At 34.7% G+C, this 26060-nt stretch overlaps 1 protein-coding gene across 2 annotated transcripts; it reads left to right on the top strand.

The window, feature by feature from the left end:
* The first annotated feature begins 3459 nt into the window (after positions 1 to 3459).
* On the top strand, positions 3460 to 25302 carry LOC121738743 (MOG interacting and ectopic P-granules protein 1). 2 transcript variants are annotated; one of them, XM_042130979.1, is made up of 10 exons: positions 3460 to 3725; positions 4224 to 4407; positions 7723 to 8815; positions 8905 to 9572; positions 9876 to 10118; positions 10775 to 11022; positions 11499 to 11619; positions 20634 to 20923; positions 20985 to 20988; positions 24362 to 25302. In XM_042130979.1, coding segments are annotated over exons 2-9 (2811 nt in total). In that variant the 5' UTR covers positions 3460 to 3725; positions 4224 to 4260; the 3' UTR covers positions 20986 to 20988; positions 24362 to 25302. The 2 variants fall into 2 exon arrangements, with proteins under 2 accessions (XP_041986913.1, XP_041986912.1); XM_042130978.1 differs by lacking the exon at positions 20985 to 20988 and having other exon boundaries at positions 20634 to 20927.
* Positions 25303 to 26060: the final 758 nt, after the last annotated feature.

The raw sequence follows: 26060 nt of genomic DNA, 5'->3' as shown, positions 1-26060 counted from the left end.
AATTCTTGAAAATACTCAAATTTCTCAAGAAATCCTTTTTCGGCTACTTCGTACTCGTCACTTGTGGCAGTGTCATCGCTCTGCACGGTCCCTATAAATCGTAAACTAATTAACGTATTCAAGTACCTAATTCTTTCACTAGTGTTTATTATTTTTGACAGAGAATATGGACTGCTAATAATCAAAATTAGGTAACATTCTCCCTAAGAATAATAAAAACTAAGGAATCGTAACTTCCATAGTTAAGCTGTTTTAAATTTGGTTCCTTTTGATCTGTCATGTAACGTCAGCTTAGTATCGCTCAAGGTCACCTAAATATTGCAAATGTATTGAAATGTGGAGGTACAATGGTAGGTAACAGGTACACTTTTTGACAAGTATTGTGGAGCATGTTTTTTGACGGAGTTATTTTTCCTCAGTTTTTATTATGCGTAGCATTCTCCATCCCACTTCCTACTAGTCCTACTATCCTACTAATCCTACTAATATTATAAAGGCGAAAGTTTGTTTGGATGTATGGATGTATAGTTGTATGGATGTGTGGATGTGTGGATGTATGGATGTTTGTTACTCTTTCACGCAAAAACTACTGAACGGATTTTAATGAAACTTTACAATATCATAGCTTATACATCAGAATAACACATAGGCTACAATTTTAACCGACTTTGAAAATAGGGAGGTGTTATATTCGTTTTCTTATGTTCAACGATTACTCCGCCGTTTGTTCACCGATTTTCAAAATTTTTCTTTTGGTATATAGGGTAATATCCCAATTTGGTATTATATTCACAAAAGTGGTGATCTGATGAAGGATCCATAAGTAATCGAGGGAACTCCTCAAAATTTATAGGAAAACATGTGGTGACTTCGGTTTGGTGAGAAGTATTCTAAGCATATGCTACCAACAAGTAAGATTTTGCACCGAGGTATACCTGATATACCGTGGTTCGGAAGGCGCTGAAAGAACTCCTGATTCTTTATAGATACATCATACAAGTTTGGGAGTTTCGGCGTTGTTTACAGAACGGAAAGCATAATATGCTACTATACAAATTACATTCATCATCATCATCATCACTACCATATTATACATAGCTGGGCATTAACTCGTTAATCCGTTAATCGTTAATTAACGAAGTTAACATTTTGATTAACAGATTAACTTTTAAGTTAACTTTTAAAAATATTAACGGACTCGTTAACTTCCGTTAATATGCAGAAGTCTGTTAATCGTTAATCCAATGCCTACTACTCAACGCACGGCACCGCGGCGCGGCGCGAAAACAGGTTCAGACAGTTAACTGTATGAAACGACAAGTGCCGGGCGGGCGGGCAGCGCGGCGCCGTGCCGCAGAAGGGCAGCAGCGAAACTAAAAAATACTAGATACATTTTCAGGCGCATGGGAGTGAGAAGGGGTTTGTTTCGTTTTATCATTTTATTACTCAGCGCCGGTGCTTATAGAGAGAGTAATTTGTTTATTGTTATTATAAATCATTTGCATGTTGATAAAGAGGAGTGCAGTATAATTTAGTTAGGTAGAACACAATAATTAAATAAGTATTTTGTTTTGTCCCTAACATGTTAACTTTCAAAACCTTAAACTAACAGGTTTTGTAATGTACACTAAGGCTGCGTCCCCATCTGACACGGCACGGCGCCGCCACCGTGTTACGGCACGACGCCGCCACCGTGATACGGTACGGCGCCGCACCGTGACACGGAGCCGTGTACGGTGCACCGCGCGCCCCTATTCTGGTGTAACTTCCGAACAAAATTTGTGTCCAAACTTAAACGAGGCATAATATGAAAATACATATCAAAGTCGCGTAATGCAAATATTGTCATGTATACCGAGGAAATTTTGTCTATAATAAATAATAGATAAAATTTCCTCGGTTTCTTTTTAACCGACTTCAAAAAATATTTAATGATTCTTTTTCAATAATTTTTTCGCGATCCATATCCATTATCCAGACAAGCACTCTCGTTCGAGCGCAAATATCGACTGAATAGGGACGCTCCGTACGCGGCACCGTGACGCGGTGCGGTGCCGTACCGTATCACGGTGGCGGCGTCATGCCGTAACACGGCGCCGGCGCCGTGTCTGATGGGGACAGAGCCTAACGCAATTATATCAGTTACAACAAGACCATATTACACATATTAACGGATTAACGATTAACGTTAACTTGCGTTAATTCGTCCGAAATGTAACGCTTTAACGTTTAGCGAAGCTAACATTTTTTTTAACGGATTAACGATTAACGAAGTTAACTATTTGATTGACGGTGCCCAGCTATATGATTATACCATGCATCGTCCCATGCAAGGACGTTGAAATAATAGCGTCCCATGGTTATGAACTTATGACTTATGAGCCTATAATGACCCTGTGATACTTATTGGTACTTTTCATAGTCTTTAAGATCGAGGCTCGAGTAATTTGTCAAGCGATAATTAAAAAAAATCTACCTACCTCATATTACAAACCTGAAGAGTAAGTATGTTTGCTTGAACGCGTTAATCTCAGGAACTACAGGTCCGATTTAAAAACTTATTTCAGTGTTAGATAGCTCATTTATCGAGTAAGGCTATATAATATTATCACGCTAAGACTAATACGACCGAAGAAACTCAGGAAAATGTGGGAAAATCGGGGAAAAATTAGAAATTATGAACTACTGGAGCAATTTTTATGGCAATATTTGGCACAGATATAGAGTAGACCAAGTGAAGGGAGTAGGGACATAAGCTATTTTTTATGGGAAAATATTGTACGGTTTCCGTAAAATTCCTAATTTACGCGGGCGAAGCCGCGCGGGACATCTAGTTAAGTATAAAAACGTGTTACCGACTCTGCGCAAATTGAAGTCTTGAAAACAAAATATTTTTCAGTATTAATAAATGTAAATTGATACCTAGGTACTCACTACTTATGATTTTTTATTTCAAGATAGGTACGATACGGTACCAGAATAACCATATTTATATAACCATATATAGGTAATTCTCGAAACAGAGCTGCCCTCTCCTAACTGAAATCCTGGGTACGCCCATGCACGGACGGACAGACCGAAACTATTTAGGGTTCCTTGTTGACCCCTGAAACCAACCTGGAACCCTGTAAACTCCCTGTATTCAGTTTGATTTTCTTTACACATCTATTTCATTTTTTTTTGGCGGATTTTTTAAATCTGGGGCCAAAATGAACCCATTTTGGCCCAAGATTTAAAAAATCCGCAAAAAAAAATGAAATAGATGTGTAAAATGGGTTCATTTTGGCCCCAGATTTCTTTTTTTGATTTTTTTTGAATAGTCTAAGTCACGTGACCATCTTGACTTGAAATTTGATGTTGCCGGCACAGGTCGCTCGCCGCCGGCGGCGGACTTGGGTCTTGGGTCTTGACTCTTGGCGGCTGGCGCCTGGCGGCGGCCATATTGGGTTTGTGAGTTGAGCTGTGTCTAGAGTCCATGTTGCGGTCTCCCAATTTTTTTATATTTTCAAGATTTAGTTTAAAGTTATCGTTATAGTTATAAGCTAAATTTAAGTTGTTTGTGTGTGATATCAATGTTGATATAATCAACTGCTATCGTCGATTATTTACTCTAGCAGAGGCAATTTGGGTTATACCATTGAATTAACCAAGTAGCTAGTGAACGTCGGACGAGTACCAGAAAAGTGTCAGCTACGTGAACGACGGCAAACTGTAGATCGGATCAGGTACTATATAAAATTATACAAGAAACGTCAAGGAAAAGCAGAAAATCGTATTGTTATATGTAACTTTATAGTGGCAATCTAAATACCGGCAATCTTGTTTACCTCGAGATCAAAATGCTTTATCCCACTTTTTCTAACTGGACATGAAATCGAAATTTTGTTATCTCGGTTATTCTATGATATGGTTAACGGCCTACATTTAATGAATTTGTATTTCGAATAGAAAATAGTGGAAATAATCATCAAAATCGGGAGTATGTAGTGGTTTGTTTATGTTTATTGAACAGTCGGGGCCGAATATCGAGTGTGGTAGATTTCTGACTTTAGTATGTCGAGACGAAGATATTTACGTGTAATAAAAATATAGCATCGAGACCCGCCATTTTGATTGCCAGCGCCTTGCCAGCGTAGTGGGAGGAGGGGCGAGGGGGGCGGGCGGTACAAAAAAAAATTACGCTCGTTCTGATAGTAAATAACATAACCTAAATATACACTTAGGTGGGAAACTCCTCCATATGGATCTACACCTGCTCACATGATGAATATGGAGGTCGAAGGTGCTACAGAGGAGCCCATGGTCCTTACTGCTAAGTCTGAGGAGGTCAATGATAATGAAATGGAGGAGCAAGTGACCAAGGACATTGAACCAAAAATTAATGGTGCCGACACAGACATAAGCAATGTAAGTAACATTTGTTTACAAAGCAGCTGATCTAATTAGGTTCTATTTTAACAATTACAGTCATACTGCATTTTGTAAACATTTAGTCCTACAATTTTAACATGAAATAACATTGCAGCAGTTAAGCTTAAATACCTAGTTCTAAATTTATCTTGTATCTGTCTCACTAGACATGAATAGGCTAGGTCACTACCTAGCCTATTCATGTTACAATAAATGGTACCATGTTGACTGCAACATCTATACTATCTACATCATTATCTCTATTAGCATTCAGCTATTCATAATATTATAACATAATATATATCATAATATATAACAGTGTTTTTTTATACCTACTGCGTCGTCAGGTATCATGCACCTAGGAATCTATACCTAAGTTTTACAAATAGTTCTTACGGCTGTACTCAGAGATTTATTAATTACTTAATTTTAATGAAGATTTTGATCCAAGCTCCTTCCATTTTCTGTCAAACCCTGCATTAAATCAATGTTATTTAATCATTAAATGTCTGGGTGCAGCTGTTATACATTTATGACTTGAATACTATTTGAAGATTATGCTATTATATTATCATACAATTTATTATAATTGTGAAAGTAAACTAGGTACAATAGAGAGGTCAGGTTTATGTATATTAAAATAAATTGTATATTTCATTTAGTGTTGATTGAATGATTGAATATTACACAACCTAAATAGAAACATAAACTTAGGCGGCTTTATTGCTAGGCAGCAATTTCTTCCAAGCAACCAAAAAGCAGGAAATTATATTATATAAAAAGCAAAGAGGCAATGTGCAAAAACAATCTACAACTAATTAAATCTAGAATTTTTTTATAAACCTAACTAAACAAATAAATATGATGCATTTTTATATTATATACATATATCCATAAGTAATATATGTACTACTTATTTTACAAATACAATACAGTGTAAACTCTATATAACGACACTGAAGGGACTGTGCATTTGATGACGTTATATGGAGTTGTTGTTAAATGGAGAGAAGAAAAATCAATACTTTTTTGTCATTAATCATTATACAGTGATTTTCTTTTACTAACCGTATTTACAGTTTCAAAGTTTATGTATAACGACGTTTATGTATAAATAGAGTGACGTTACATGGAGTTTACACTGTATATATTCATTAAATACCAAATATACAATATATATTTAATATACAAAATTACATACAATCTGGGGGCAGTGCCCCAGGCAAGCTTTTTAGCAAATGTTGTTTAGAAAATTTATTGGAACTTCCGTAAAGGATGCCCATAATATGTCATATAATATAGGGGCATAATATAGTGTTAAACTTTTAGGGCCTATTAGCCTATTATTATCCTATTATTACCTCCATTGTGGGTATCACAAACACAATAGATTTTCAATTGTTATGGGGCAGCCGGCTGCCGCTTGGGAATTGATGCGTTAATAGTTATAATGGATGTGCTTAAAAATATGTAATTACATAATTTTTTTCATATACCAATATTATAATATTTACACCCTGCATATCGACAGGTGTTTGCAATCCCTTAAAATGCAGATAGGCATTTCTGTGACTTTCAAGAAAAGTGCATAATATTAAAAAGAAATTTGTCTACTTCGTTAAGATTATTCTACACTATAGAAGCTCAAAAGGTTAAAGTATGTAGCATGACAATCTGCCAGACCTCTATGAAGGGCCAGTTTTTAATTTCTGAGCTATAGATTTAAATAGATATAATTATTCATTTTAAACTTTTAAAGTGAAAAACCTATACGTAATATTTATTAAAAAATTCAGCCTACAATTTACTAATTAATTCTCTAGCCTTGCGTTTTATTTCAAATCAGCTTATTATCAAAGGACAACAGGCATTCTGGTTAAAAAAATTATGCGCGGCCAGAACTAAAAATATTTCTAATAGCTTGGCGATATTACAAAATTTAAAAAAATATACAATATATATAAATATAGTGTCCCGACACCGGTGTCCGATCCTTTAATGTCATGATCTATGGCATATTTTATCGACAAAATGGTTCTCAAATTTTTTCTCTCTCTCACGGTTGTAAAATGGCAGCCATTTTAGTTTTTCTCGGGCTTTCACACTAAGCTGACCCGTACTTCTCATGTAAATATCCTATGAAGATAAATAATCGGAAAAGTGCGAGTTGGACTCGCGCACGAAGGGTTCCGTACCGTTAAAGAGCGAATGTAGGTAAAAAAAAGTTAATTATTTATTTTATTTTAATTTTATTACTAAATATTAAAGAACACAATATATAATTGAAAATTTTGTGAAAATTTCAAGTAGTTAATAGAATCAGGCGTTACTTTGCGGAAATCCATAGCTTAAAATTTAGTTTGTTATTATTTTTAGCAATATTCCGCGAAAGGGGATGACTCAGGGGGTGTGGGCAGTGGCCAAAATAAGTTTTGGAACCCCTATATTAGACCAACAAAGTTTCTAAGGAGAAGCAATATTTTTTTTCGTAAATTTCCAGTACATTCTTCCATACCTATGGACGATTAATCAATCAAGAAAAAATCAAGAAAAACGAACAGCATATCAGCCACGACACGAATTTCGCGTTATGGTCTTTTTGTGATTGCCAGAACGCGTCGTGGCCGTTTTCATTAGAGCCACGACGCGAATTTCTCGTCGTGGCTGTTTCACTGTGACCACAACGCGTTGTGAGCCATTTTTTCGCTCATTGAGCGATTTCGGTCTTTGAGCGTAACAAATATAAATCCGAACTACTGAACCAATTTTAATAATTTTTTCAGTGAGTGGCTTAGTATATATATTTTATACCCGTGCGAAGCCGGGGCGGGTCGCTAGTATTCTTTAGTTTTTAGTAAGTAGGTTGCCGATTAAATTGATTAATTTTGTCATATTTTGTACATCAGTGCAAATAATATTGATACAGATGATAAATAAAATCACGAAAAGTTCATATCAATAACGAATAAACCTAACGCGAATAGATTATATGCAGTAGAATTCGTCTGAACTCTAAAGACGCGATTGCAGTGTTATCATAGTAGCCAATAGACAGAACTTTCAGAACTCTCGAACTAGGTGCATTAACACGTTTGGGCGCTTGCCAGGATTCAGGTTTTTCAATGTAATAAAAACGTACACTATGATACATATTTTGAATCAGATTTAGGCCTTTGCTGTACAACGCCACCCAAGATTAGATCTTATTTGTTCTCGGTAAGGCGCATAACATCGCGTCGTCAAACAGAACTTTCTATGTGCAAGGAGGATTAATTGAGTTTATTTTTCATGAATATTTTTACTTGGTTTTAGATACACGAAGAAGTAGATTTAGATACACTCAAAATAGAACAAGGTTCGTCCGAAGGTTCGGATTCCGATGATGAACTGAAAGAAGCTGAACTAAAGGAGGCTTTTCAGCATCTACAGAATTTTAACACACAAATTATAAAAAAGAACTATAACGAAACAGGGCCACCTAAAGATATTGTAAAATTTGAAAATTTAGAAGATGATTTAGAGGATATTAACAATGAATTTGACGACGATTCTAAAGACGATCCAAATCACGATGGCCACGTTTCAAATGTCGATAGTTCGGAAATCATCAATATTTCTACTAGTTTACATGGTGATAGTAATGTAGTAAATGAAAACCTAGATAATGATTCTATCGATGAAAATGATTGTTCAGAGAATTTAAATGAAGAGTCTAATGAAAATTCCGATTCAGGTGTCAAAGAGTCATCGGAAATTAACAATGAAAAGGCAAACAATAAAGAATTGTTGCAACCAAAACCAGTAGAAAAAATGCAATTAAGAAGAAGTAGTAGAGGAATAAAACGTAAACGGTATGATGACGAGGGGCCCGATATTGAGGAGAAAAAAGCATTGCCTCCCATTAAAATTAAATCACCAAATAAGCCTATTTTACCAAAAAATATCATCAATAACATTGCAAACATTCCAAATTTATATCAGAAAGTTTTAGGCCCCAATACTACTTTGACGCCTATTGGTGTTAAGAATAAAAATCTGACGATAAAACCAGCCCAAGCGACTCCACAACCTGCTATATTACCATCCCTCACTGATGATATGTTCGTCGTCGAAGCCCCCTCGTTTATTGTACCCTATGTTTATGAAAAGCCTCCTGTAGAACCGTTAAAACAGTTTGTTGAGAAACTGCGGAAAGAAGTTGCAGAAGAAAAACTTAGGAAGGAAGAGGAGAAAAAAGAAAAGTTAGAACTTAAAAAATTAGAAGATGAAAAATTTGAAAAGGACGAGGTTGATAAGGCGTCTACAAAAGAAAATGGCGATAAATTAGGCAGTTCCGATACAGATGCTAAAGTTAAAAAAGAAGATCAAGACGATGAAGAGAAAGACGAAGCATCTGCTGATAAAGGTAAGATTTACAACATATTTGTTTTACTATTAATAAGAGAATAACTCGTGCATTGAAATAGTTACTATTAACCTAAAAAAAAATTACAGAGCAAGAAAAAAACATAGAAGATGAATCTTGGGACGGATATTCTTCAGACTCTAAGGATGATGATAGCGGCAAGGAAATTGACTCCAATTTAGGCAATAAATCTAAAAAACTAGACTACTTTGATCTCACACTTGGTAAATTTTTCACAAAAATTGGCCTTAATTTAGTTAAGAAATATGTTCAAAACGATTTACTTAAGCAACAAAATAGGAAATTGGTGAAAGAAAAGAAATTGGGACTAGTAACACAAGCGACCCAACTGTCTATTGTAAGTCTAAACAAAAATATAGCTGCTAGTGATAAAAAATGTGCACCGTTTGAATTCGAGCAACAGAAGTGTAAGTTTTGTTCGTTCAAATCGGAGTCACGCATGGTGTTGTCTCATCACATGGAAACGCCGCACATGAAAAACAACATGTACAAGTGTAATTTCTGTACGTTCGAAGTGAAAGGACCACACGATATCCTATTTCACATGGAGTGGCAACACGGTATACGGGCAAAGTTCGAGAGGCCGCCGGCATATCATCAGTGCTCGAACTGTCCATTTGAGGATAACGGAAAAGGGAAGTTGGCGCGGCATCAAATAGCATGCGCGAAACGGTTCAAACCAAATCTCAACTTGGCGCCGCCATTCGAATGGGAACCGCCGGCGAAAATACTCACGGTAAGAACAACAGATTTTATATAAACTAGTAAGTATGCTTGCTCATCTGTCCGTTATTTCTTTACACTCCAATTTGGTGATGGAAATTCTCTTAGTCCCGGGAAAGGAGTAGATTGTTTATATCACCGAAAAACACACGGTTGCCACACGAAAAATTAATTGTAACTAACAAAGTTATTTGCTTGCAAGTTGCTTAGTATCAATATGTAACTCAATTTCCGCCGTTGGAAACTCTCTCATTCTCTCTCGTATTTTTCCCAGCCATAAAACTATGTTACTAAATATGTATTACATATTTTACAGGCGCGAACGAAAACACCAATAATGAATCCGTACCAGTACAACTTCAATCGGGCTCCCATGATTCAGAATCACGTCGGAAAGGCTATCATAAACAGTATATTACCAAACAACTTCCGACCTCGATTACGGACGCCTGTGCCCATGCCCCGAGCTAACTCCGTGCAAGGTGTATCAATACTCAGGGGTGGGGCGACCATCAGGCCCAGTATACCCTCTGCAGCCTTCATGCAGAATAATTTCCCTGTGAGTTAACTTTATTTTTCAATTTTGGTACAGCATTTGTTTCATCTACAGAAATTTACAACTCCGTTTTACAATCAGGTGAAGAGCCTGCTATTGTTATAGATAGGGCTAGTCTGGCATTATACTGTCTATTGTTATGGTACATTAATGTTTAGCATATTTAATACATGGCCAAAAAGAACATATTATGAGATGAAAAATATTTGGCTAAAGTTGTCTTTTGTTGAGTTGCTTGTGCGTCTATGCATTAGCCTTTGATGGACTTATATCAGCGATTTACTAACGAATATTTTGTAGAGGGCTACATAATACACTTATTGTTGATTGTGCTTGCTATAGACAACTTCATTATCATGGTGACAATAATAATAATTATGGTTGTCGGTTCCTATTCACTGTATATTTTGACATTATGGACAACTTGTCCATAATGTCAAAATATACAGTGAATAGTAAACCTTTACTTACAAGTTACAACGCATTTCAGGTCATAATTATTGCTTGTGCAGGCAAATATCACATCAGCAATGTTAGTAGAGATTTTATGTGAATGACAAAGACAACAATTCTTGTATAAGCAATACTGTATCCCTATAGATATTTTAAATTATTATATTTATTGCAGTGATTTTAAATATACCCATTTTAATTTACAGAGTGGCTCCAAGCCGAAGCTATCCAACCATCCGTCAATATCCATAACTCCGTTACCAAGACAAGTTCAGACTCAACGACAGATGGTCCCACCCAACAAGGACGGGTGTGTCATATGTGAGATCTGTGATGGCTACATCAAAGATCTGGAGCAGCTGCGAAGCCACATGCAGTGGATACACAGGGTCAAAATACACCCCAAAATGATGACCAACTCCCCACCTCTCAACTGCCAGAAGTGTCAATTGAGGTAAATAGAATTTTTGTAGGCCTATAAGGCTGTCTTTAACCAAAACTAAAGTCGTCCCTAGAGAGCTGCGGTTGTAAACTGACATTCTCTTACTAATGTCATCCCAGAATCATCATGCAGCAGAAATGTCTTCAATTATGCCTGGTGTCGTTTTTAATCATTATGGAATGTCATGCGGCATGCCTCAGATTGGATGAAAATGTCGTATGGTAGGGCTATGACAATGTCATCCCCGCAAAAAAAAAAAACCTTGTACGAAAGAGTATTATAATTTAAAAAAAAAGTTAAAAAGTATTGATCATTTGTTAACAGAGCAATCGATGATTGCCTCTGTACATTTATTATCAAAATTCACAAGTTATAATGTTTGAATGGATCAAACTATACTATGAAAAATAAGCCCTAAATCAAGACAAGAGAAGAAAACGGCGTATTTTGTTTTCGACATATACACGTAAAATATTGTAAAATTTCAGGTTTTTCACGGACCAAGGTTTGGAGAGGCACCTGCTAGGTTCTCACGGGCTAGTCACCAAGTCTATGCAGGAGGAGGCCAACAAGGGGAATGATGGGGGAAGATGTCCAATATGTGGCAGGGTGAGTTAGCTTGTGCATTTTACTATGACCTGCAGGCTTAGCATGGTCACCATAGATGATAAAAGCAGTTTATTTCTACGGAAGAATAAACAAAGCGACAGTTGACAAAGGTAATCTGCTATGTTGTATCCGAAATCTGTCAACTTGTCCATTCTTTTCCGTTCCTAATGTTGTTTTGCTAAGCCTGCTGACCTACTAATAAATACATCTTTTTTATCGTATTGGCTCACCGCAAATTTCCACTACGTTTCCTGTGTTGCCAGGATAGATAGTGGTTTCTAACCACAATTTTGATTGTGCTATTTGGCGTCCGTCACACTGCGAGCCGACACACAGTTATGGTTGGATTACTCGAAAATTTTATAATATGTCGTGTACCATCGATTCTATTAACATTTTATTAAGACACCTACACATTAAAATAAACCTTGTTTAATAGCATATTCAATCGGATAATAAACTTTTAGATAAAGTGACTTGTGCGAGACCGGGCGGCCCGCGGGCAGCCCGGTAGTGAATTCCCCGCTTTACACGAACCGTTTCGCCGCACTTTTGACTCCCCTGTATCTCAATTTTCAGTGCCTATTGCGAGAGCAAAGATAAAAATATTATACCTACGTAATTATATACTAGTACTTAAGCAGTATACCCAATGTCATAGATAGGTGGTTTGTAGTAGGTGGTAGGTTCGGTAGATCCTAAAAAATATATCCCTGTAAAAATAGCTAATTTTGGCACTCACTCACTCAGTCACTCACTGACCGGTAATCAAAGCCTCTAGGCTACTTCCAATTGTTCTAGCGTTATGAAAATTGGCACACAAGTCGTGTGTTATATGTAGATTAACAAAAAATTAAGAAATTTTAGATATCGGTCAAGCGTGAGTTGGCTCATCTACGAACTTTAGAGGCCACTTCCAATTATTGTCCTAGCTAATCTCTGGAACTACAGGTTCGATTTGAAAAAATATTTCACTGTTAGATAGCCTATTTATCGAGGAAGGCTATAGGCTATATTTTATCACGCTAAGACTAGTAGGAGCGAAGAAATAGAGGAAAATGTGGAAAAATGGGGGAAATTATTTGAAAGGGCTTATCTCACGAAGTACTGGAGCAATTTTTCTGTTATTTGGCACTTATAAGAAATAGAGAGTGAAGGATCATAGTTATTTTTTGTGGACTAATTTGTCTGTGAAATGTCTAATTTACGCGGGCGAAGCTGCGCGGAACGTTATATTTCGCGTGATCACGCGTAGACGGCTGGACCCATTTCGCTGAAATTTGGTATAAAGATACGTCATTTTCGTGACGTACCCGGTCCCCCGGCACACCGTGACAACAATTATGGACTAAAATATCACTTTACACTAATTAGGAATTATTCAAAATTAAAGTCAGTAAAATATATTATTTCATTACTTTTTAAAGTTATTTGGCGGGGGTTTTTTTAAATTTCTTAATTTATGTCACTCACTGACTGACAGATCATCAAAATTCTAAGGTACTTCTAGCCCTTCAGTAAGTGCCAAAATCTTTGCAAAAATGTAGGGTACTTGGTGTGCAAAAAAAAAAAATGGCGCCCGGCCTACCCTCTTTGTACAAATAATGTAATAACCTTACATCTAATCCATATTTTATGTTTGTGTGAAAAATATTATAATATATGTTAAATTTTCTATCTATCAAGCCATCATAATATAGTATTTAGTCAGATGGGCATTTTCAAAAAAATGTGTACCCCTGGTTTTTACCTTGTCCCTTGACTTCGCTACAGATTATTTGTAAAAAATTACATACTAACATTTTGTAATTTTAATGTAGGAGCATAAACAAGTTTTCTTTTATTAAAATACATTCACGTTTGTATAAAATTTTATTTAGTATGAGATTTATAAGGGTTTTTAAGTACCGAAACCTATTAAATTCACCTGTCCCCTTCCCAGAAGTTGTAACAAAATCTTTAATAACTATTTTTTTTCTTAAAGTAAGTTACTTAAAAAACATATGTTAGATTCCTAAATACTTAATGTATCAATTGAATGTCTTGTTATTGAAAAATCTAACATAATTTAACTACAAATTAATTAAAATTATAATCATGAAAAAGCAACCCGACCGGAATGTTCGGTTTAGTGACCGTTTTTTTTAGTTTTATAAACATACTACAAAAATATTTTCGGCACTAAATGATAGCACTATATTTCATTGTACATCGAGAAACTTCAATTTGAATTTAGTAGTTAAAAATCTGCTACAAGACGCGGACGCAGGTTGGATGGTTCTTCAGGAACGGTTTATTTGTTCAGATAAGTGACCATATTTTGTAAGCATTATTATACTTTCTCCAACTGTTTCTACTGTTGACACGTTGCAAAATTAGCTTAGTATTTAGTATAAAAAATGAAATTGTGATAACTATTATCGGTTATTTACAAACACTTTAAAAGTAAAAGAAAGTAATATTACGTGACTTCCGACTTGTGACTTTTCGTATGGTCACATATAATGGAACGGACAAGTCACAACAGGCGGAAAGCATAAGGCTTAGTTCACATTTTAAATAAATTATTTTTTTATTCACAGATTTTATTAAGAAAATTGGAGATTTTTAAACTGGTACGATTAACGTACAAATATATTTTTTATTACTTATGTGTTAAGGTGACGCCGCGTTAAAGTAAAAAACCGTTTTGGATATGTTTTAGATTGCTAGTTTTCTATGAAAGCCCGGCCCGGCCTTTCACAGAAAACAAGCAATGGAACAGCAAAAAATGGAAAGGGCGTAAGCGACAAAATATTTTTGTCGCGTAATTTAAAAACCATAAATACATTTCATATAAGCTATGGGCAAATTAAAGTGTATGCTTGAACCAAGCAATGTACAAATTTGGAAGCTTAAATCACTCTCCTCTGTTGGAAAAATAGGAATCCTTTTTTTTTTACACAGGTCTATTTGATTGATTATTCTGTGTTATAAAAGTTGACCAATCGTGTTATGCTATGGGTAAATCAAAGACAAAGACATGATAAATACTGACAATGAACTTTAATTTCTTAGCTTTAGTCATTGAAAAATCGATATCGCTACAGCCAAATTATCAAGGCGTCGCCTTTACTTAACAATAACAAATATTTAAAATTTAAGTACCTAAAAGTTTTTTTTTTTTTTTTTTTTAATTTTGATTTTATTTCCACTACTTTTCTATCAGTAAAGTTGAAAATCATTTTGTGTCGTTGATATTTGCAGATTTATAATAACTAGACATCAGATTATATGCATTTGCATACTTGCATATGCAAATGCATATAATGTCACTTTTTAGGCGATAGTGCATATTTTGGCAATTTTTCGTTGATAGTGCATATTTCGGTAGTTTAACTTCCATGGGCATTAAGATTGCAATCGGAAAATGTTGGTAGAAAATTATTATTGGCGTAAGTATAATAAATAAATAAAAAGTCTTTATTTCAAGAAATTAAAAATCCTGGATTTTATGAAATTATAAAAAATGGCGCTTTTATTAATGTCACTACCGGAAAAGTCTTCAAAAAAATAATAAATTTTAATATTAAGTGACTTTTGATTGTGCATATTTTGTGCATATTTCGACCATTTTTCGTGCATATTTGCATGGATATTTCGGCACTTTGATCGTGCATATAATCCGATGTCATTAATAACTTAGGAATTCGTAGACATGTGAACACATCTTTATGATTATGAGATGTTCGTCCCTCTAATTATTGAAGTTAAATCTATGAAATCAAAGAATTTTTTACTTTTATAAGTAGTGCAACAATAAAAATGTTTAAATAAAAGGTTTTTGTGTTATAAAAACTCCTTTAAATATGTTAAATATTACTTACTCATGTAAAAAAATGAAAAATAACCTAGTGGTTGGGTCACATAGTCACACTATGGATTAAAAATAATTGCTACTCTTGTTGATCCTTGAAATTATCTAAAATTTTTTTAATAAACAATTAAATATGCATTTCACTAGATTAAATTAACGAAGAAATCCATTTATTGCTGTATTTTTTTGTATTAAATTATATTTTACATTTAGTCGCACAACGGAATCTGTTTCGTCGAAAATTCGATTTTGTTTCAATAATATCAGAATAATATAACGTTTTCAGCGTTCTTTTTAACTTATTCCATTAGTTCAATATTTTTCCTTGTATATGACATTCAAAAAAAGGTAAATAAATGACCTTAAAAAATATAGACATATTTTTGCAAGGGTACACGTTTTTTTGAAAATGCCCAGATGTGATATTCGTCTCACCACTGTAAACTTTGAAATCTATGTTTCTAACTATTTCGCAACAAATATATTAATACATTATTATAATCTCAATAACACAGAGCTATACAAACTGTTTATGTAAATAATTCTTTGCAATAACTTAACTGGTTATCAATAAACAGATAAGAGATAAGAGTAATAAAAACCGGTTTTGGTATTATACACAAGCAAACTTCGTCCTTAGTGCAATACAAATAAAGTTCAAAATGGCCGCGGCCGGCAAAAAGCCGTTATAAATAGGTAATTTTTATCTTGATTATTTTACTAAAACGATACTATTATATACTATTACTAGGATCTAAATCGTTTTGTACACGATAATATAAGCTTTTAACGTCAATTATTTACAAAAATATTAAACAAATCGCGTTCAAATCACATAAATAAAAACCAAATTTTCTCGTGTAAACTAGAAATTATTACGATGTAAGTATTTCTTTCAAATGATTATCTAAAACTATTTATAAATTATAATTAATAAATTAAACTATTTTACTACTTACATTCGTTAAATCCATCAATAATATTAAACAAACAATACAACATGGCAGAACACACACGAAAAATTCACGATTTTCAAATGACTGACAAATATTCGTCGACCACAGATTGTATAATATTTTACATTCAGAATGTGGCAAATTTATCGTAGATCATGTCAAACGTGTTGTATGAGACCCCCGATTAATCATTTATTTTATTTGGACTATTCACTTTTATAGCGACAACAAAAGTTTGTAAAAACTTAAAATATCTAGCTATTGCGGGTCTCGAGATCTAGCCTCGTGACACACGGACGGACGACAGACGGACAGTGACGTCTAGACTCATTAGGAATAGGCTCCCGTTTTCATCCTTTGGGCAAGGAAACCTAAAAACTGAAAAGTATAATATAACTTTATTAAATAAAAGAAAAGATTTTTATGTTTGTGGCTTTGCAAGCACATTAAAAATGAGTTTCGACTTCATAATAATTATTTTACGTACAAAATGAAAAATAGTGTTAACAAAGTTAACAATGAAACTATGATAATTAAATTTGATTAAAATATAAATGAAATCAGAACTGCGAATTACGATGTACATTGTTCACTCCATACTCGCTCGATAGATGGTGTAGCACTCCTTTTAAATCGCGGTGTCGCTTGTTTGTGGAGTATAATTATTATGGTTTAAAAAAATCTGGGATATGTCGTAATACTCAATCGTAAGTAACATCGGTGCACGAATAACCTCCTGAAAGTTCAAAAGTTGTTGGGCTATCGTACCTACCTGTTATTATCAATTAATTTTACGACCTAGAATATATACCTAGAGATAAACAATGGGTGCTAAGCTAAGTACAGAAAAGTTTTAATGTGACCTGAAAAGAAAAGAAACCTTAAAAAAAGAAATGAAATCCCACCAAAACATTAAATATAAAAAGGAGCCAAGCAAAATATTGCATAGTCATGCAATATATCTATCGTAAAAAGTTTTCAGATCACATTCAAGCCAAGCCTTCAACTAATTTTGTAATTTAAATTAACATTAAGTGAATTTATCAATAGTTTTCTTTATTTTATAATTATTATAGTGGCTTGGCAATGAGTACAATATTTTGCTTGGCTCCTTTTTACATTTAATGTTTTGGTGGGATTTAATCTATGGAGATTGGAGATACTAATTTGAATCTGGGACAAGGAATGTTTTTGTCCCGGAAAAATGTGCGGTTCCCACACAATATACTTTTCTGATTTGCGCGTAAACGACTCAATCGATGTACGGGAAAAATTACTATAAATTAAAGTCCACGCGGACGAAGTCGCGGGTAACAGCTAGTATTCAATAAAACTCTGCTTTCTTATTAAACTTTTTAATGCAAACTACAATATTTGTTTGATACAATAAATTGAACATAACATTTCAATAAAAACAATGCCCTGTTATTAAAACATATTTTACAAAAATTAAATAAAGGGTCCCGGGACTAACAATGTCACGGGTGGGACACGTACGATTTAGCAAAATAAGCGCCTTATAAGCTTTTTTAGGGTTCCGTACCCAAAGGGTATAAACCGGACCCCTATTACTAACGGCCATTCCCAATATTTGATCTATCTCTGGTTTTGCCCTACTAGAGATAGGAATAGCTCACAATTGACATAAAATATATGTCTCTAATGTCTAATGTGAGCTATTCCTATCTCTAGTAGGGCAAAACCAGAGATAGATCAAATATTGGGAACGGCCGTAAGACTTCGATGTCTGTCTGTCCCTCTGTACTTTTAAAAACAATATGGTCGTTGCTATAACGACGTTGACAAGACGCCATGTCAACATCTCGATTTTATACGATTTTGTTCCGGAATTCCGTCGCATTAGGATGTTTGTGTGCACTACACGGAATTTTACCACGCCGGACGGTAAAATTCCGTGTAGTGCACACGGAATTTTACCGTCCGGCGTGGCGCGGCGTCCCGATTTCTTACGTTTTGATATGGCAAATGTGAAATGACATTTCACATTTGCCATATCACAACGTAAGAAATCGGAACGCCGCGCCACGCCGGACGGCTTACGATGGCATCAAAAACGAAATCGAAAATAGACTCGTATACGAGTAAAGTTGATATTATCAGTTTCGGGAGTATGGCCCCAGGCTGTTGATGATGATGATTATGATCGATGAAGTGCATCTGAACTTGGCATTGGATTAGATTTCAACTCTTTTTGAGGCCAAAAATTAGCCTATAGGAAAATTCGCTAAATAGTGGAAATAATTGACATTATATTATGGGAACAACACCCTAGAGTCATTTTATCCACAGCACATTAATACACAAGAACAATAATTACAATTGCCTAATATTGCATCCGGCCCTTTGAAAACCACTGTCTAATGAAAGACATGAGAAAGAAGTCTCAATTCTGGCTATATTTTAGTCGGACAAGAGTTAAACCCAATGTGAAAATATGTATGAAAAATAATTCATATTTCACGCGGACGAAGTCGTGGGCAATAGCTAGTGAGAAATATATATCCAACATATTATTATACCCTTTCCACACCTGTTTGTTAAGGATAACTCCATAAATTAACGTTAATTACTATTGATTTTGTGAACATAAGGTGCAAAAATAAATATACTAAAATAATCGTAGCTCAGCTCCGATATTACTTAGAATATTTTTTATTACTAATATATGTTTCTCTAATGTAGTGCTACAAAATAGTAATGGTTTTATCCCTGGCCGCTGAAAAAAAAATGACGCCACAGGTCCATACAAAGTTACCCAATGCCCTTTTAAATAATAAAAAAAGTAGTTGTTTTGCTTAGGTTTTGATGTTTCAACAATAAAGTTAAGATTTTTAATTTTGTCTGTATTTTTCCTCGTCTACTAAGTTTTTTTTTTAATTTAACTATATCTAAAAGTCTATTTTCAGTTTAGATATGCTATTAAATAAGATTTATTTTAATGTGTGGGTGTCTTAACAAAAAGTTCATAGAATTTTAGTTATTTTACATCCCTCGACCATGCAGTTGATGTGTTTATTAATTATTAATTCTTATATATGTCGTAGCCGACTGGTTTAAATAGCCGTTCAATCAAACAGCTAGCCCTTTGACTGAACAACGCCATTCAATCACACGGCTATACGTCATTTAGCCGACTTGTTGACTACAACATTCAACACTACAGCTAGACGACGCTTAGCCAACTGGTTTAATGGCAAATTAACTAGGGCGACCATTAGCTTAATATGTAATTTGGGAGAATAGGAAAACTTTTTGTATTTTATTGAAAGATTATTCTCGGATTAAGTTTAAGGGGTGACCAAAAGTTTAATGCAATAAGTAAAAATAAAAAATTCTGAGGCGTGTTTTGTGGCGGTCGCCGGCTGCTGCCGCAGCACAGTCACAGTTCTAACCTAACCTACTTTTGGACTTTCTGGATTGTGTTTGTTTTTGTTTTGGCGGGGAGCTGCGGCCCCCGAGCCCCCCTTTTGTTTGGCGACGGTCGCCGGCTGCTGCCGCAGCACGCTCGCTGCGCTCGCTCGGCTCCCTCTGCGTTGTGGTCTAAGTTCTAACTTAACCTAACCAACTTTTGGACTTTCTGGATTGTGTTTGTTTTTGTTTTGACGGGGGGCTGTGCCCCCCCGAACCGCCCTTTCCGGTGGGCTACGTCCATCCATTTCATAATCCCGTAATTTCTCCTCGAATATTGTTGAAATTTTGATTCACTCGTATGTGCCTCCACAATTTTTGTCTCTTTAATAACACTTGTAACTTTTATTAACTACTTTCTTTCCGAAAAACAACCATAAACACCAACAAACACCTGCTAGTTGACGCCATATTGTAAATAAAACGCACCTAGCGCCGCTGCGGTGCGCGCTGAACTACTTCAATTAGACGGCGGCTTTCGAATCAGCTGTAATGTTGAACGTTTTGAGCGACTAAAATATTCAATATAAAAGCTAGACGTGTGATTGAATGGCGTTGTTCAGTCAAAGGGCTAGGCTGTTTGATTGGACTGCTTTTTAAACCAGTCGGCTGCGACATATATATAGAGTTATATTTTACATGAACTAAATTAAAGTAAAATATAACGCTTGTGTTGTATTTCGACGATTGAATGAGGTTCATGCATCACAATTTGAGGCGTGTTTCTCTTCTGGTCGATTTCATAGACAAAAAAAATGTCTTTATCTTTTCAGGTTTACCAGTGGAAGCTTCTGGATCACGTGGCCAGGGATCACAAGATGAATCTCAAACCTGCACACCTCTCGTACAAGTGTACCGTGTGCTCCGCCATATTTGGCCTTTACAAACAGTTCGAGAACCACGTCTACTCGGCCCATAGTGTTGTAGCCAAACGGGTCATGAACAAAGGCAAGAGCTTACCACAGTCCAAGATAGGAAACTCCATTCTCAAGCCGCTGAGGAATAGAGACGATTTAACAATTACACCCTCATCAGGACGGAGCCTGTCATCGGATGAGGATTAGTAGGTCAGTAGCTGAAATTGTTTCGATTTTTTTAATATGCAGTAGTGTTTGTTAATTAAGATGTGCTTGTTTGATATTGTAGTTATTACTTCAAAATAACATGAAATTGTCACAAAATAACTAAATTATAGTTTGTGCATTTTAAGATCATATGGGTGACACATTATAATTGACAATAGTAGGGAAGTTACCTAAGAAAATTAATCGATAAATTAATAATATTGAATCAATTCGTAAAGGAATTGCAATCGGAATTATCGATTTCGTACTGACATTTCAGAGTGGCGCCGGCGATTCAAAATGGCCGCCCTTTTTATCGATTTAATTTCGATTCAACAGTGTCAATCTCTATTGGCATAAGTTCCGTTTTATGCATCTGACATTTTTCAAATATTTTCGTAACAATAATTTTCACAGGTAATATTTATAATTTTATATTAATAAGTTAGCATTTGGCAACTTTTCATTTTTATTCATTTACAATTATAGGAAACATTTGTTTCTGTAGATGGAATATAATTTATTATATTTTGTTTTTTTTTTGTTTTCTTGTAAAAAACAAACTCGTAGCAAGGAATATGAGAAGTGTCACCCATATCATCTTAAAACGCACAAACTATAGTATTGAAATGTATAATATGCATTGCGAATTATCTATAGAAGTAAGCCATAAAGCGATAAGGAAAACTAAAAACTAGAAAATATTCATTTTCTAGTTTTTAGTTTTCCTTATCGCTTAGCAATTTATTTTTGTAAATAAGTATCAAAATATGAATGATATTATATTATTATTATATAATTAATAATTTAATATCATTAATAAATAAAATTAATATATTAGTACCTGGATGACCGAGCAATGCTCGGTATAGCAAACACTCATTGACTTCGTGGTTACTTAACAACGCCATCTGCTGGAATAGCTTTAGCTGTTGTTGTGTCGTTAAAGCAATTAGTTGCTCACGAAATAGTTTTGTTATTCGCCAATAGATGTCAGGAAGAGTCATATTTTTCAGTTTATCGATTATCGATAAAACACGAATAAAAAGACTAAATTTTCTACAGCTCTGCAAAGTAACAATATTATTCAATGCTTAGCAATGATTTTTAATGAGTGTATTTGCAATTAGGTGCTTAAAAAGTTCACACTTGTGTATCCACTTATCCAGAGCCAAAGCTATGCTACCGTAACAATTTTTAGTCAAATCCTTTCAGTACCTACTACCTAAAAGAGTAACATCTAAAAAAAACTAAAGTTTATTGTAAACTATAAGGAAGGAAAAGGAAAAACATAACAATTACTGTTTTGTGCCCTCTATTACTTTATTTGTAAGCCAAAATATATCACACTACTGATATGATATAAATAATATAATTTTTGCTTGCGATCACTTTGTTACAAACAGATTTAAATTACCAAAAACATAGTTTCCAGAGACATTTTTCACATTTTGACAACTAATACCTAAATATTAAATAATAACAATTATTATAATAATTGTCACAAAGTTTATTTATGGTAGGGTCAATTCAGACGAAGACGCGCGGCGACGCTTGAATAATCTGTAATATAACGGTGTGCCCTGCGTCGATTTGTATCGATGAAAGTGCGACCCGCATAGCGTCTCGATCTGACTATGACATGTTATCGTATTAAATCGTGTGCACGTGACATTTTGTTTTTTGCTGTTGCCTTTATTCAATAGCGTTGCATATTTTATGACCTCATTCCCATACAGCCGCAAAACAGTAGCTCCGCATAAGTTCCATTCCTATGCATAATGCAGTGCGAAGTGTTGATATTTCTGAATAAAAGAAGGATGGATTTTTTATTTGGTTTTATCCATTTTGTTTTATTTATATTATATATTGGTTGTCCAGGATGTAACAAAATTAAGTTATAACACTTCAGCGCTGATACCTTCAGTGAAATCTGATTAGATAATATTATGTATAAATAATGTATATGTATATGTAGGAACACATATACACCCTAAAGTATTAGCAGTTAGCACTTAGTTTTGTTACACTCTGTATATTCATTTTTGCTATACAGTTTAAATTATTATCAATGTCGGGTGGAGGTGCTAATGTTACAAATTTGTAACGTCTAATTAAAAGCTGTAGTGTCTAAGATTATGTGCAGCAATTTATAATGTTGTCATAATATGTGTAATTCACTGATTAGTGATTACATAGGTACAAAGTTTATTCATTTATTAGAATGGATTTCGATAAGTAACCCCACGGGCTAATATTTATCGTAATCCATTCCAATAAATGCTTGAAAACAATGAGAAAAATAAAAATCTCCGAATCGTTTTGATAAAATGAGTTAAAGATGGTCGCGTTATACGAAAAAAAAAAAATAGTGCGCGTGATTAAACGAATTTGGAGCAAGATAGTTGCGGTCGACATCCAGTATAGTCAGGGATACCCTAGAACAATTTTTGATTTTTTGTGAGTAGCTTCATTTTGATAAAGCGCGGAATTCACTACCGGGCCGCCCGTCACGGGCAGGTCTGTCGCATGTCTGCTCGTCAATTCCTAGGTACGGGCACAGACATGCCCGTTGGCCCGTGCCCGCAGCCTGCCCGCGAGATCGCATTTTTCCCGCGCGGGCACGGGAAAGTCTGTACATGAATGGTCGCGACGGGCGGCCCGTAATCATTCGCGCCTTGGAGAGCGACTGGAGTGCACTCAAAATAATATTTTAAAACATATTATTGTAAACAATACAAACACAAAACTTAAGAATGAACGAACAAAAACAATTTTGACATTCGTTTATTTCCATTTACCGATCGCATCTTTATTTGTGGACAGTTAAAAGCAAGGATTACATGAACACCGATCTACGTAATGACGCTTATACGAACTTATTGAAAAATCCAAAGAAATCATTGGCAATGCTGATCTATTATATTTTGTTAAAAAGAAAATCAAGTCCATGAGTCCACGACCGAGCTGCAGCCCTCTATCTATTCGACTGACTTGTCTGTTCTGTGTGTGTTTAATAGGGGCAAGCGGCAGACTTGTGCCAGACCGGGCGGCCCGCGGGCAGCCCGGTAGTGAATTCCCCGCTTAAGTCGAAAACAACATAGAAAGAATTTCATACTTTGATTTGATGGTCCTAAAATATAGATCGTTCTATTTGTGGGACAATGTTACTTTTTAATGATACACTAGCTGTTTAACCGAGCTTTGCTCAGTATCCGATGAAAATGACATAAATCAGCTAGTTAGGGTTCCGTAGTCAACCACGTTTTATTGATTATAGAACCCTAAAACGGAACCCTAACCAGCAGATTTTTCAGAAAAAACTTTCGATAACGTTACGATTGATCTTTAGCTTGTTCTCTCGTAGATCCCTTTTATCGAAGCGATTATTCGATTTTAGAATCATCTTAATTATTTACAACATAATTTGGTTTCAGGTTAACAATATAGAAGCCCAAGCTTGCCAAGCGATCGATGGACGAAGTGACCGACTAGTGTGCATTCCAATTACTACACAACACCATAATGAGAGAGAGACTCTTAAAATGTACAAAATACTACCTATATACCCCTGGGTTATATTACATGTCATAAATAGGTATTATAAAAGATGAACAAAAACTTCACTGAAATTTTTCACTTTTATATAATTTGTACTGTACACATATAGATAGTACAGAACTTTAGAGTTTAGACTATATCATGAAAATAATTTGTTAATAGTGAAAATCAAATGCTAGGCTAAAAACTTAGAACCATCATAGATATTTAAATTAGAACCTGAGATTGATAAAGTCCTGTAAAAGAAATTTTAAAAAGCAATACAACTTGTAATTTACATTATTGTTGATCAATGCTGCTTAGAGATAGACATAGTTTCTAACCGAATAATTTACACTTTAAACAGACCTTTTAATATTTATGATTGATTTCTCGGCAACTAATCACTTAGGTACTTATTCTAGGAGTTATGACTTATCCCAGAGAAAATTACTCTGTTTTCTAAAGAGATATGAGGTTTTGTCTACGCTAGAATGCAGCACTAGTAGTTCAAGAAAATTAGCTGAAAATTTGGCAAAAATAAAGTACTCGACTTTTATCTATCAAGATATGTTAAATTTAATCTACCCTCCCCTCCGGGGTGTGCGTCACCCCCCCCCCCCCCCCCCCCGAAACGTGGTATTTTCCACTTAAATAAGAAACCGTACTCGATACATAAAAAGTATGTAGGAACGAACGCAGTAGACTAAATTTAACTTTACTCTGTAAGCTACATATCCTGATAGATAAAAGTCGTACTTTATTTTTGCCAAATTTTCCATACGTACATTGAATTTAATTTTCTCAAACTTTAGCATTATATACAGTAAACAAAAAGTTTTGTTTAACGTTTGACAACGTTTCTATCAATATTCTGATACGGCGTGTGCAACATGTCGGATTTTGGTCGAATTATTTACTGTATACGTGCTAATAGAGTCCTCTGTTCCGACCTTCGCGAAATATTCCATTAGATAACTGCGACAAAAAGGACTGTGCCTAGTACCATACGTAACCGTGAACGTGGTTAGATATGTATTCAAATAGGCTTATTTATAAGGATCCCAGATTTATTTATTTATGCATCCCCAGAACAATACATTAAACATGACTGTGTCTGGCGTGGAAATTCGCTTTTATATATTTTATTATCAATTCAGATTTTGACGGCAAAAAGGTCGATCGAGCTGTAAATCGGTTTATTCTTGAAGATAAATAAAACGAAGTGTCTAAAATGACAGCTTTCTGTACATTGTAATTGATGATTAATCATCATATCTATTAGTATATATAATATTTTTTATATATAATAATAGATATGATGATCATTTGAAGAGAAAAATAGCGACCATTTTAAACAATAAAATATTGATTTTAATTTATTGACAAAAAATAAGCTTAAAGACGGTCTATTTCTAAGCAGATTGATTTTATTACGGACTTTTATTCCTTCAAAATTTTAAACAATATAGATAGTCAAGAAAATAAAATTATGCAATAAAACTACTAATTTTAAACTTATGACTGAAACTGAAGCAATATCACATTCCTAATGAATATTATGCGCACTTTACCTAATCCTTGTTGTTGTCGATG

This window comes from Aricia agestis, chromosome Z, assembly GCF_905147365.1.
Source record: "Aricia agestis chromosome Z, ilAriAges1.1, whole genome shotgun sequence".
Lineage (NCBI taxonomy): Eukaryota > Metazoa > Arthropoda > Insecta > Lepidoptera > Lycaenidae > Aricia > Aricia agestis.
The sequence above is the reverse complement of the archived record's forward strand: the minus strand, read 5'-3'. Positions and strand labels throughout refer to the sequence as shown.